The sequence below is a fragment of the Emiliania huxleyi genome, assembly GCF_000372725.1.
Source record: "Emiliania huxleyi CCMP1516 unplaced genomic scaffold EMIHUscaffold_967, whole genome shotgun sequence".
NCBI classification, from domain to species: domain Eukaryota; phylum Haptophyta; order Isochrysidales; family Noelaerhabdaceae; genus Emiliania; species Emiliania huxleyi.
Genome location: NW_005194828.1, coordinates 1 through 13219, shown reverse-complemented (window position 1 = coordinate 13219; position 13219 = coordinate 1). Strand labels below are relative to the sequence as shown.

At 65.0% G+C, this 13219-nt stretch overlaps 5 protein-coding genes across 5 annotated transcripts; 3 read left to right on the top strand and 2 right to left on the bottom strand.

Annotated features, from left to right (window-relative positions):
* Positions 1 to 2250: 2250 nt before the first annotated feature.
* Positions 2251 to 3339, top strand: EMIHUDRAFT_121690 (hypothetical protein; the record flags this gene model as incomplete). The annotated part of the gene is made up of 1 exon (XM_005756524.1): positions 2251 to 3339. One exon carries the CDS (start codon positions 2251 to 2253, stop codon positions 3337 to 3339), a length of 1089 nt encoding a protein of 362 aa, XP_005756581.1.
* Positions 3340 to 3975: 636 nt separating this feature from the next.
* On the bottom strand, positions 3976 to 5376 carry EMIHUDRAFT_121689 (hypothetical protein; the record flags this gene model as incomplete). The annotated part of the gene is made up of 1 exon (XM_005756523.1): positions 3976 to 5376. One exon carries the CDS (start codon positions 5374 to 5376, stop codon positions 3976 to 3978), a length of 1401 nt encoding a protein of 466 aa, XP_005756580.1.
* Positions 5377 to 6899: 1523 nt separating this feature from the next.
* On the top strand, positions 6900 to 8808 carry EMIHUDRAFT_250690 (hypothetical protein; the record flags this gene model as incomplete). The annotated part of the gene is made up of 7 exons (XM_005756522.1): positions 6900 to 7365; positions 7438 to 7479; positions 7699 to 7872; positions 7984 to 8076; positions 8147 to 8328; positions 8376 to 8504; positions 8671 to 8808. The coding sequence occupies 7 exons, from the start codon at positions 6900 to 6902 to the stop codon at positions 8806 to 8808; spliced, it is 1224 nt and encodes a 407-aa protein (XP_005756579.1).
* A 102-nt stretch (positions 8809 to 8910) lies between these two features.
* Positions 8911 to 10049, bottom strand: EMIHUDRAFT_250689 (hypothetical protein; the record flags this gene model as incomplete). The annotated part of the gene is made up of 3 exons (XM_005756521.1): positions 8911 to 8936; positions 9146 to 9252; positions 9355 to 10049. The coding sequence occupies 3 exons, from the start codon at positions 10047 to 10049 to the stop codon at positions 8911 to 8913; spliced, it is 828 nt and encodes a 275-aa protein (XP_005756578.1).
* A 2571-nt stretch (positions 10050 to 12620) lies between these two features.
* EMIHUDRAFT_50271 (hypothetical protein) lies at positions 12621 to 12779 on the top strand (the record flags this gene model as incomplete). The annotated part of the gene is made up of 1 exon (XM_005756520.1): positions 12621 to 12779. A coding segment is annotated over one exon (159 nt), but the record flags the coding sequence as incomplete, so codon positions are not given.
* Positions 12780 to 13219: the final 440 nt, after the last annotated feature.

Here is a 13219-nt window from a genome sequence, read left to right as displayed (position 1 = left end):
CCAGGCACGGGGCGAGGAGTCCAGCGATCCAAGCGCGTGCGCTTCGAGGCTCAAGGCAAAGGCAGGCTTTGCCAAGATGCGCTCGTGGAGGAGTGGCTGCATCTAGCCACCAGCAAGCACAATCAACAGACACCCCCGAGCGACGCCCAAAACAATCCACCAGCGACCTCCGCCTTCCGCCTGTCAGAACAACGAATTTTCCGGGATCTGTACCTTTAATCTATCGAGGGCAAAAAGTGAAAAAGAGAAATAAGCGACATCCATTCTTCTTTCGTTGACGCGTGCCTAGATTTTCTTTCTTTGTATGTATTTGTTTTGATGTTTGTTGTGGTTGGTCAGATGGTCACAATCGGATCAGCGGGCAGCACGCGTCCGTCGGGGCGCCCATACTGCATAGAGCCGCGCGATGGCAGGCTGGCGGGCGGGCGGGCGGGCTGGGGGGAGGGGGGGAGGGGGGAGCTTACTGTCTGTGGTCTCGCTACGCTACAGCAATCGCGAATTAATCCAACACCCTCATAATTCACGCCATTCTAACACCCTTTTGATGTGTTCAAACTTCGGTTTTGTCGTTCACCTATCAGTGGATCCGAATTCGAGCCACGTGCTGTTGATTGCTTGCGCTTTTCGGTCCTCAAGATGTCTGCCTCGCCGCCCGCCCTCGAGCCGCGCCAACAGGCTGCAGAGCCGGCGATCAACCCGCGCCGGCGCGCCCGGATCATTAAACGGCGGCTGTACAAGGCTGCCGTCGCTCAACGAGCGGCGATGGCGGCGGCCCAAAGCGGCCTCGCAACTCACCGAGTGACGCAACTCCCAATGAAGCTGCAGCCTGCTGGGTGTCACCTGCACGACTAGGAGTGGTGGTGGGAGGGTCGAGATCACCCGTGTATGGGTTGCTCTATGTACTTCGCCGGACATGCATTCCTCCTAGGGTCCCGACTTGTGTGCAGCGTTTCTCTTAAGCAATACGAAATTGGCACACGTGGCGCGCGAGTGAGAGCCGGATCACTGCCCGTTTTAATTTAGCGTTTCGGTCGACGGATCGCCGCTCTCACACATGGCGCAGACCGGGCCGCACCGTCCACTGTACTTAATGACGGACCCAGATGGAAGGGCAATGGACGGCATCGGCAACCAACCGAGACACGTTCGAGAGCTGCGGCCCCACACACGAGGGTATTCCGTGGTCGCGGCTGCTACATCAACGGGGCGCTGGTGCGAGCGCGGTGCGCGCGGCTTGTCGCTCGCGGAGACGCCCAGATGGGTGAGCGCTGCGCGTGCTCGAGCGCGCCGGCTGCCTGCGCATACGTGCACCTCGCTCCCACGCCCGCCCCCGGACGGAAGGAAGGAAGAGGAGGGGTGAGGGCACCACCACCGCAAAGCCGCCCGAGTGCCTGGCCCTGAAAGACCAGCAAGCAACAGCAGCGCCACGCCGAATTTATGAGCTGTGAGCTGTGCGCGCGTCGGCCCCGCAGGCAGATGTCTGTCAATGTATGTGGCTCTTACGAAGCAACATACCCGACGGTGGACTGCTGACAGGGTTTGCGATGAGGAGCGACTCCGAAGGGTGTCCTCGGGGTTAGCGCACCACTGACCGCCTGCCTGCGCAAGAGCACGAAACCTCAGCGGGCTCATACTAGCACACGGAGCCGCGATGCCCGGCGCGCCGGCGGCCGCCGAGCTTTTAGGGTCGGAATATGTGAACTAGTGCGCAGACACCGTTGATATCTGGAATTTCTCGAAAGTTCCCATCTATCTCCTGGTCCTGCGCCTCAACTCACCCTTAATAAAGAATGCACGCAGGCACCAAGGGAGGGAGGGATGCCGACCTTACCCTCGCGTGTTAGTAGGACCGTCCTTAGGTCCGCCTCTACGCCCTCACTGCCTGCGTGCTGCGATATGAGCTTCTTGTTTCTTATCAACCTATCTAAGAAAAGAAAGAAAGAAAACAGACAATCCAAGGGAGGGATGGGAGGACGGCACGCCGCCTCGCCGCCACCACAGACAGCGCACAGGGAGGGAGATTTTAAGGCAGAGGAGTGTGGTTGGTGCTATCCGTCGCCCACCCTTGGGTGTCTGCCTCTTCCTATCTCTCCTCGCAGTCTCCTTTTCTCGCCGCGACCTTCATGCCACCCTATCTGTCCAATCCTAATGCTTCGAAATATTTTCTCTAAATCTTGTCGTTTGAAATCGTCCACGTTCTCGGCGGGCGCATTTTCCAAGGAGCCTTACTCCGCTCGTGTAGTGCAATACATGCCCGCCGTTCAGACCGCACGCGAGGGCGCACTCGCACGAGCGCGCTCGTCATCGCGCCTTTCGGTCTCGCGTGAGTCGGAGGCCACGCCTACGAGCGAGAGGCTGGACACCGACTTGGACTACGAGGCGGCTCTCTCGCGGCTCAAGGCAAGCTCGGCGCAGCAGGTGGCAGCACGGACACACTGGTCGCGGATGCCCTCGGCAGACGAGATGCTGGTGAAGCAGCACCTCGAGAAGTCCTCCCAAGGCAGCCGCCAACCGCTCGGCGTCAACTGCGCCGTCGAGGGCACCGTGGATGACATCCCAACGCCACCGCTGCCGCCACCGACTGCCAGCGAGGAGCAGAGCCAGCCACCTCCAGAGCCGCCGTCTGCCAGCGAGACGGAGAGCCAGCCGGCGGAGACCCTGGTCGCGGCTGCTTCAACACCAGAGGCGCGACGCTCTCAGCTATCGTCAGAAGCACGGTATTCGCAGCCATCGCCCGCGTCATCTGGGGGCGGAGCCGGCAAGAAGTCGGTCGATCTGGTCATTGGCGGTGGAGCAACTCGCTCCCCAAGAAGGGCGGAGCATGGTGCCGCCAACCGCGGTCTGATCGATAGCTTCGAGAAGAGCGGGGTTGGCATGGCGATGCCAAGCCAGGCCTTCTCGCCCGGAGCCTACTCTTACATCCGCGCTAACTCAGCCTCGAACCCCTCCGGCATCTCGTCGTCTACTCCCTCTTGCGACTCGAGTTGGCTGGCGTCCCCCAGCAACAGCATGACCTCCTCGCCACGCTTTGAGTCGGCTGTGAACTACCCGTCTCCGGCCGAGCCTTCGACGCCCAAGGGCATGGGCGAGGTGTTGAACGCCTCAATCTCGATCAAGGACAACCCCTTCTTTGTCAAGGCAAAGTCGTCGTCGACGGTCGCGCCCAAGCCCAACCCCAGTGGGCCTGACACGTTGCAGAAGAAGTATGCGCCGACGACGCCCAGCAAGGCGACGGCGGGACCCTCCCAGGCCGCCGCGCCCTCCTGGCTGCGGTGCATTCTGCCCTGCTGCTTGGCCAAGCCTGGTGCTAGGTGGGGGATGGCGTCCCCTGCCGCTTGAGCAGCCACACACTGCCAGACTGGACAAGGCGGGCGTTTCCGATGGCACTGTGGAGCGGAGAGGGGTCACGGGGGAGTTACTCGTTTTGCATCGAGGGTTGCTGCCGAGGTTGGTCGGCGGGGGGAGGCGGGGGCGGGGGGGTGGAGACCACTGTGCAGCCACATTGCATGATCGGCAAGAGCGCAGCAAGAGCGCACAATCGTCATTCTCAGTTCCAAGGTAGTAGTAGCGAGTACTTGCGGTGTCTTGCAGTGTCACTCAGTGGTGTTCGTTAAACAAAACACAAAGAGTATTCGCGAAACCGAAAGGGAAAGCGCGGCGCGAAAGCCGCGGGCGCGCGGCGGCCCGGCCCCGGGTACCCACAGATGGCGACGAGCGGAGGGAGTACGCGCGGCAGGCGGGGAGGCTGGCTTACGGATTGTTATCGTTCGGAAATTTTGAGCTGACGCGCTCGGCGCTGTCAAACTCATCAAACGGTATATTATCGCTCTCGGAGTACGCGCTGTTCCGGCGCCCGGGCCGCCGCCGCGGCTTGGCGGCGCGGGTGTGGGTCTCGCTCGCGCGGCAGCTCCGCTTCGCGTTGGCCGCGTGCCATGCCCGGGCCCCGCGGGGGGGGCAAGTCTCCCCCAAGCATCGTCACAACAGCCTCAGCTTGGCGAGGCCCCGCTTGGGCATTCGACTGTAGACGCGAGTGAGACTGGTGATCTGCTCGGGCACAACCTCCAGCGCGAGGCGCCGCCATACGCCACTCCCCTCCCCCACGTCCCCACCACACGCGCGCGCCAGCACCTCGCCCTCGGCACGGGTGAGCTTCGCCGTCCTGCTTGTGAGGGGCTGCCGGTCCGAGCGAGGCTCCAGCTGGCGGCAGTGGAAGCAGGGCACCTGCTGCTCGGCGGGCGGCCGTTCGAACTCGCTCGCCGGGACGCCGAATGCCGCCGCGCGCGCGACGCGCTCCGCGCCGCACATCCTCCGCGTGATCTGCGTGGAGCGTACCACCCAAAAAAGGGTGTGTGCGCGGCGGTACTGGAACTGCTCGGGCGGGCCCAGGGCCAAGGACGGCATGGCCAGCATGGTGAAGCACATCATGTCGGGGCAATAGTGCGACGGCCAGATGAAGTTGGCGTTCCACGCCAGGTAGAGCCGGAGCCACTCTGGCGAGAGGTCCTGCTGGCCGCCGGCGCGAAAGGCGCCGAGCGGCGCGAGCAGAAGGGCCATCCCCGCACGCGCATTGTCGGGCCAGAAGGCGAAGGAGAGGTTGGAGAGGACCGCCTCGCAGATGTTGAGCCGCATGATTGCGTTGAGGACGTCGCTCAGCGAGCGCAGCGCCACGCCCGTCGCCTCGCCGGCCCGGTCCAGCCGCCGCAGCTCCTCGAATGCGTTGATGGAGGCGAGGACGGACTCGCCTTTTAGGGCGAGGAAGAAGCCCATCAGCGCGTCGCGCACCGAGAAAGGGCGCGACCGCTCGCCCGTCGAGCCCTCCAGGTACAGCGACTCATACCAGTGTGCAAGTGCGCGGTGCGAGCCATCGCCGAGCGCAAGAAGGGTCTCAAACAGGTAGATGCTGGCGACGAAACGCCTGCAGAGAGCGGGAAACGCGAGGCTATGCTCGTCGCGGACCGCCGTGCCAAAGTACACGCTCTCGTGAAAGGCGTCGTTGCCGACCGTCTGCTCGGCCATGAAGAGGAATGCAGGGTGCACCGCGAGCACCTCCGGCAGCGTGTCCAGCACCAGCTCCGTCACATCGACCGGGTCCTCGGCCAAGACCTCGGCTGGCAGAAACGCGCCCGGAGGCTTGGCAGGAACGTCCTCGGAACGCGGCTGCAGGTGCATGTCGGCGCGGGCCCTCGCAAGATCCGCGCTCGAAAGGACGACGCGGCCAGTGCCGGCGTCGACCAGCTCGCTCGCAGCGAGGAGGCGCTGGTACACAGATTGGACGTGCTCCGGATCGGCGACGCGAGGAAGCGGGGCCGAGGCGAGCAGAGCCGCGACGGGCGTCACCAGAGGCAGCCAGCGCGGTGGTCGTCGGAATCCTTTCATAGACCGGCTCGTGCAGCTCGGAACAGCCAAGGCCCAGGAATGGAAAAGAAAAAATCTACCCTTATAAGTCTCTCGTGTCCGCGCCGACGCTCTTTTAACGTAGAACGTCCCAGCTACACCGCCCGCCGACGATCGATCAACAATCGTCGGCCCGCAGCGACCCGCAGCGATGGATGCCGCCGCCCCCCGGCCCCTGCGGCCGACGCGCCGATGCACGACCGGCCTCCGTCGGATGGCTCTCCGGCCTCTCCGGCCGCTGCCGCCCGCGCTGCTGCCGATCCAGTCCCTCTCACGCTCAGCGACACCCGCACAACCTACGACAACTTTGAGGTCGCCGGCTTTGGCCAGGTGCAGCCACCACCTGCTTGCCTCCATGTTCACGCTTCGCGCCCCTCCACCCCCTCTGACACCGCCGTATGACCTTAGGTGAGGGGCACGACTACCCGCCTGGAAGGCGCTCTCATCAGCAAGTCACCCAGGCACCAACTCCTGGGCGTTTACGCTTGACTACGAAGCCATGCAGTGGATGCAGCTCGATCAAAACGGCGACGCCAACAGCTGGGCCCTGGGCGAGTTCCTTGCGCTCAGGATGAGGTGCGAGCCATGATGCTCGATTATCAGCGTGCACCAAGTCTCTCACATTCCGTGAATTCGTCAACGGGCCGAACTCTCCAAGTCGACGGCGATCTCGAACTCCGACAACTGGACCGGTGCACCAGCCGCGTAGGACGATGGCTCCCTCGACGACATCCCTTCATCGACGGACGCCTTCACCGCCGCCGGCCCTGGGCCATCCAGCGCGGCCTCTGACGGCCTGCACGTGATCGAGGTACAGAAACGGTGGCTGCCGCAGCTCACACCCTAATCGATCTGCCTTAGGCACGGAGCCAACGGAGCCATCGCGCATGCCCGCATCGCGTGCGGCTCCGAGGTCTCCCGCCGAGACCGGCTCGGCGCGGCGCGTGGCCGCACGCCGCCTTGAAAATGCGATAGGAGAGGGGAGAGCGCCGGCCACATCGAGCGAGCGCTGACGTGTAAGGTGTCTGCGCTGCTCCGGTGTGTGTGGGATTATGCCTCCCCCCATCTGTGCGGCGAGGTGTTTGCGGTGGGTGCGATGGCCGATCGTGCGCGATAGCTTCCCATTGTGCGTGGTGTGTCGGTGTCGGTCGTCCGGAGCGTGTGGCGGCGCCGTTGCATGCAGCGACTCTGCTCACGTGCCACGACTGCTTTGACAGACGTGACTGACTTTGAGTGCTGATGCGTGATGGATGATCTCCGACAACCCAAAACCAAAATGAAAATGCGGAGTGGCCCCAATTTGGCGTGCAGATCCTGCGTCTCTCGCCCGAACAACAGAGGCGGGTCCGCCGCAGGTCCCCCACTAGTAACAGGAAAAAGGTTCAGCCTCCTGCTGTCGACTGCTGGACCTTCCCCGGGCCCCGCGCTGGCAAGAGCTGCAGCAACGCCCTGCCCTGCTGGCAGCTACGACAGCTACGTCGTTGTCAAGGCCGTACCGCGGGTACATGTCGGCTACCTTCCTCGCGGCCGCATCACGCCGGCGGCAGGACGCCGCGTCCCAGGCAGGGCCAGGACCCAGCAGCCTGCCTGCCGGCTTCCTTCCGCTACCGGTGGTCGACGGCGCGACGCTGACGTACGAGCGCTTTCTGCGCGAGTACGCGCTGCCGCGGCAGCCCTGCCTCATCACCAACCTCGGGCCAAGCTGGCGCGCGCGGGAGTGGAGCGCCGAGTACCTGCTAGCGCACGAGGGCGTGGACCAAACACACCGGGTGCACATGGCGGACGGGCCGCCGCAGGAGGCGAAGGAGAGGCAGCACTGTATCCGAGCGACTGCGAGTCGACTGCTCGCGGCTGAACCCAGCCTCCTCTGCGTGTCTAGGCGGACGACGGTCGGCAAGGCGCTCGAGGCGGTGCGGCGTGCCGGCGGGCGGCCAGTCTACCTCTCCGCGTGGGACTACGTGCGTGAAAACAGTGGCGCGCTTGCAAGCTGAGGTTGGGACCATGGACGTGTCCAGGACACGCCCGATGTATGTGTGAAAACAGGCGCGCTGCAGGCCGATTTCGACGTGCCTCGCTACTTCGAGCGTGCTCCGGCCTGGCTGCGCGAGAGCGTCGCCCTGGATGCAGAGTCGCTAGAGCGGAATTCAACTGCCTCACGATCTGAGGTCCTACCTACTAGGAACGTGGTGCTTGGCAACGCTGCCACCGACATGAAGTGGCTCTACATCGGCGCGGCCAGCTCTATCCGACACCCCTCACCTGACTCTGTAGCGGCTTCCTGTAGCGGCTTCCTCCACTGACTAGGCACGGCCGGCTCTGGCTCTGAAACACACGTCGACACGAACCTCACCTCGGCCTGGCTGTGGGTGGCCGCGGGAGAGAAGGAGTGGGTCTGCGCGCACGGCGGCGACCACGAACTGCTCACGAGCGGCAGCGGGAGCCGCGCGTTCGGGTACAAGGACGACGACGACGACGGCGGTGCGCCGATTCCACCTCTTCCATCGAGCCGCAGTCTTCGCTCTCTCCCTCGCGTGTTCCCTCTCCCTCCCCCTCTCCCTCACCCTCGCCCCCGCCCCCACCCCTACCGAGGCGCGCCGCTCCCCGACCTCTTCGCACGCGACCTCTTCGAGGCGTGGCCTCACGCCCGCTCTGCGCGGCTCTACCGCGGCGTGCAGCGCGCCGGTGACGCGCGCCACAGCCCGGTGCCGGCGCGTGGCGCATCCGTCCATCCTTCTCGGAGCCTGTCCCGCAGGGGACGTGTGCTACAACCCGAGCCGGTGCGTGCACGCCGTGCGCAACTTGGGTGGCCCGGCCGGCGTGGTCACTTCGCTCACGCACAACTTTGTGGACGCGAGCAACTTGGCGGACGTGGCCGCCGACGCGACGCGTTCGATCAACGAGGAGCTGCTGCCCATGGCACGCCGCCTCAGGCGCGTGTCGAGACGCCGGCAGCGTCGCTGGAGCTTCCCGGGCCCGTGTAGGCGCGCAGCCTCAAGCCGCGCAGTTTCCTCAAGTCGCTGGCAAAGTCGTTGCGCATCGAGCGGGAGGCGCTGGTCGCAGCGCTCGTCGAGCTGCCGCAACTGCTGAGCGACGAGCGGCTCGAGGAGGTGGTCGCGTGCGCCGCGGCGGGCGCCGAGCCGGACAGCCGCGCCGCGGACGGCGCGAGCGCGCCCGCCGCGGCGGCGCTGGGTGGCACCTTCCGTGACGCTCTCGGGGTCTTCATTAGGCGGTGCGGCCGCTGGCCCCGACGGTGTGGCGAGGCTGCTGCGCGCGGAGCTGCACGGCCGGATGGCGGCGGTGCGACCCGCGTTTGAGCGCGCGGCGCGCGGGCTCAGGGAGGCGTTGCAGCTCGACGCCGATGGCGACACGCCGACAGTGCATGCATCGAGCACGGAGCAGCCAGCCTGCACTTGACTCTTGTGAAGGACTCTACGACTTGTGGAGCGTGGCGTGTGTGAATGCTGGCCTGATGCTGGCAAGTACCAAAATCGTGGCTGGGAAAATGGTCTTATGTTTTTATGTCTCTGGCTCTATTGCAACCCCTACGTGCAGTCGCTCAACGCAATGCGACGTAGCGTCCCACGCCTCTCATCGACCTGGTAGAGCCGTACAAGCGGCGGCTGCATCGGGCTGCTAGCTCATGCATGCACATGCACATGTGCATGTGCATGTGCATGTGCATGCAGCGCCGGACCGACCCCACCGCGGCCACCACCGACGAGCACCACACCACCACTCGGTCACCCGGCACCAACGCAATGGTTTCTCAGCGCCACGAGCACGTACGCGAGGATGTAAGCGGGCAGGAAGGCGAGCAGCAGCGGCGCCAGCACCAAGATTGCGATCCGGAGCGAGCGTCTCACGCGGCGCTCCTCGGCGGCGGCGGCGTCAGAGATGAAGCTGGCGCGCGCGGCGACGGCGGCGGCCGCCCTCTCGAGCTCGGCCAGCGTGACGGCGCACATTCGGGGCGGCTGCAGCGTCTGCTCCAGTGCTCGGAGCGAGGGCCACGCCACAACGCTCGCCCGCGCGGTGGCGAGGACCAGCGGCCTCTGATCGTCTCCGCTCAGCGTGGTGAAGGCGAAGCTCGCCTCCGCATCAACGCGCGGGTTTGCTCGGCCGAGGTCGATGCGGAGGGTGCACGACTCGGCGACCACGCCAATGGAGAGGTCAAAGTCCGCAAACGCGTGCAGCTCGGCCGTCGCACCTCCGAGCAGCGACTGGTCGGCGATAGAGAGGACGGGCGCGAGCTGCTCCGCCCGGCTCGACGAGGCGAGCTGACGCACCGCCGCAGCGGCGGCTGCAGCTCGGAGCGTCTCGCCGTGCGGCTGCACAAGCTCGTACTGCAGCCTCGCCAAATCGGCATCGAGCTGAGGAGGCACCGATCCGGTGTGTACGCAGGGCAGCGCCGAAGCGGCCTGATAGAACGCGGCTGCCTGGTCGGATAGGCGCGCGTTCATCGCTGCCACCCGCTCGACTGCGTCAGGGCTGGAGAGGCTGTCAAGCCAGGTCTGCAGCGCAATCACCGTCCTTCGCCGCCGCGCAGCAAATGCGATTGCGTGCGCCGCCGATGCGACGGTCGGCACAGCCCACCTCTTGACTGTCGCCTCGTGGCGTTCCACCGCGGGTGCGAGCGGCTGGTCGAGCCGGTTGTCCATGGGTCCTGCCGCCCCTGGCTGCCGGCGCGGCCCGGCAAGGCCAGCCAAAAGAAATCGGCCGTTTCGAGTGAAAGTTCCTGCCCAAGCCGGATTTTTATATAGCAGCTGCTCTCTACCCGGGCTGACTTTCTCGCCCGAGGCTCGCCGTGGCCCCACTGACCCCACACGGCAGCCTCTGCTCGCGTTTTCGAGCCAGGACCTTCGTCCGGGCCCATGGCCGGCACGCCATCGTCGATTCCGCGCGCTCGGCTCCACCGGACGGCTTCTTGTGGCTCTCGTCGAGAGCGTTTTGGAGAGAGATGTTTGTTTTGTTTGCGTTTTGCTTTTGGCGGCCCGGCGGGCCGGGAGAGATGGGCCCAGGTAGGAGGCTCCACGCCACCTGACTCGCGTCGTGCCACCTGACTCTCGCCTGGAGAGGCCTCTTAGCCGAGGCACACGTGGCAATCGCCACGTGCGCCAACAGGGATTTCGGCCATTTTAGAGCCTTTTGCACAAAAATGCAGGTGGCTTCAGCCACTTGCTCCATGAGCAAAACAGTGCAAAAAGCACCTGGAGCAGATGGCTTACGCCGCCTGTGGACATGGGCAAAACAGTGCAAAAAGCACCTGGAGCAGATGGCTTACGCCGCCTGTGGACATGGGCAAAACAGTGCAAAAAGCACCTGGAGCAGACGGCTTACGCCGCCTGTGGCCATGGGCAAAACAGTGCAAAAAGCACCTGGAGTAGATTCCAAACGCCGCCTGTGGCCATGTGAAGCGCTCGGGTGGCGCCAAGGGCTTCGGCCCCCTCCAAGCCACCTGCCCCGCCCCCCTCGCCACACGTGGAGGGCTGGAGCACGTGCGCCACCTGGGCCTGGGCAGGTGGCAACAGGTGGCTTCAGCCCCCTCCAAGCCACCTGCCCCCCCTCCCTCGCCACACGAGGAGGGCTGGAGCACGTGCGCCACCTGGGCCTGGGCAGGTGGCTCCAGGTGGCTTCGGCCCCTCCAAGCCACCTGCCCCGCCCCCCTCGCCACACGTGGAGGGCTGGAGCACGTGCGCCACCTGGGCCTGATGGGTGGGCAGGTGGCGCCAGGTGGCTTCGGCCCCTCCAAGCCACCTGCATGCCCCCCCTCGCCACACCTGGAGGGCCGGAGCACGTGCGCCACCTGGCGCAAGTTTGAATTCGGAAACGGAAAATCCGAGCCACGGAAGGGCTGGCCTGCCAAACGCGAGCTCCCCGCTCCTCCCCGCGCTGCAAACTGGGACTGTGGGGTGTGTGAAAGAGGGCCTGCGGCGGTCATCGGCGGCTACAATCAATGTCCGGCGTCGACATAAGCCTGGGGCTTCAACCCGGCCCGCGCGGGCGTTTGGTGTGGCTGCAAACGCCGCAGGAGCCGGTGGCTGCGCTGCTCACGCGCCGTTGCTGCCGACGCTGAGCAGTCTGACTCGCCAATGAGAAGACTGCCCGATAATACGCCATCACTCGATCCCCGATAAACCAGGCCATGCAGAGCTTTGTTTGTCGGCCTCGTCGACGTCGTGTGCTGGCTGCGCGGTAGAGTTGCGAGAGTGGATTGTGGAGGCGCGGCGGGGGCGGCTCGTGGTGCCGAGGCGGTGTATAGTACATTCCTATTCAAAAGAACACGCACGATGAAATTCCCGAAGTGACGCCCAGGTGGCGCACGTGCTCCAGCCCTCCAGGTGTGGCGAGGGGGGGCATGCAGGTGGCTTAGAGGGGCCGAAGCCACCTGGAGCCACCTGCCCGGGCCCAGGTGGCGCACGTGCTCCAGCCCTCCAGGCAGGTGTGGCGAGGGGGGCAGGTGTCTTGGAGGGGGGCGAAGCCACCTGGCGCCACCCGAGCGGTCACATGGCCACAGGCGGCGTTTGGAATCTACTCCAGGTGCTTTTTGCACTGTTTGCCCATGGCCACAGGCGGCGTAAGCCATCTGCTCCAGGTGCTTTTTGCACTGTTTTGCCCATGTCCACAGGCGGCGTAAGCCATCTGCTCCAGGTGCTTTTTGCACTGTTTTGTCCATGTCCACAGGCGGCGTAAGCCATCTGCTCCAGGTGCTTTTTGGACTGTTTTGCTCATGGAGCAAGTGGCTGAAGCCACCTGCATTTTGTGCAAAAAGCTGCAAAGGACTCGTGGAGGCACGTGGCGCTTTCCGCGTGTGTCTCGTGCAAAATCCGGCATTTTGTGGCTTTCAGGTGGCACGACGCGATTCAGGTGGCGTGGAGCCTCCTACCTGGGCCCATCTATGCGGGCCGGCGGGTGGGAGAATCTGTGTCGTCTGATGTGTCACTGTGTACGTCACATCGGTTTTGATAACAAGCACGGTCGATCCATCATCAAAGCGATACACACCGCGGCAAGCAAGCAAGGCCGGCCAAAAGAAATCGGTGCGGGGCGTGAAAGTTCGCGGCAGCGACCGCCTTGGGGACGCTCCAATCTCCCATTTGACCCCTGCCGCCGCCAGCTGCGATCTTCAATCTCCAATCGTGTTGAGTTGCTGACATATGCTGCTGCTCTACCCCGCGATCCCCAGCTTTTCGCGCGCAAGTACCGTCCGACTCTCGACAGCCGGCGACCCTTTTGAGCTGGTAGGGGTGACTCCCGACGCGAGTGCCGCCGAGATCCGAGCGGCCTACCGCCGGCGCTCCAAATCGCTGCATCCTGATGCTGGGGGCGACCCGACGGCCTTCGCGGCCCTTGTCGAAGCGTACGCGATGCTGCAGGACGACGATCAGCGCGCGGCTGCGGCCGCTCAGCGGAGGGACAGCCTCGACTTTGCGTCGAGCAGAGGCCGCGTCTATGGCGCGAGTGACTCGCTGCGGCAGTCAGCGGCGGAGGTGCAGGACGGGGCGCGGGAGAGGTACTCTCGGGCAGTCTCCAGGTCGGACGCCGCTGAGGCTGGCCGCTCCGCACTGGCCGCCCGCCGAGCGCGTATGGCGAAGCAGGCCAAGGCAGCGGCGGCGAGGCGGGAGTCGGGAGGCCGAGGCGGAGGCGGAGGGAGAGGCGGAGGCCGAGGCGGAGGCGGAGGCGTCGCGAGGTCATCGACATCGCCGCAGATGCTGGCGGGGCGCCGCAGGGCGAAGGCTCAGCAGCCCGCGGGGACGGGGGGTGTCCAGCAGCTGCTGGAGAAGCGGCTGGGAAAGGGTGCCTTCCGTGCGATTGTGATCTGCTCGGGCGT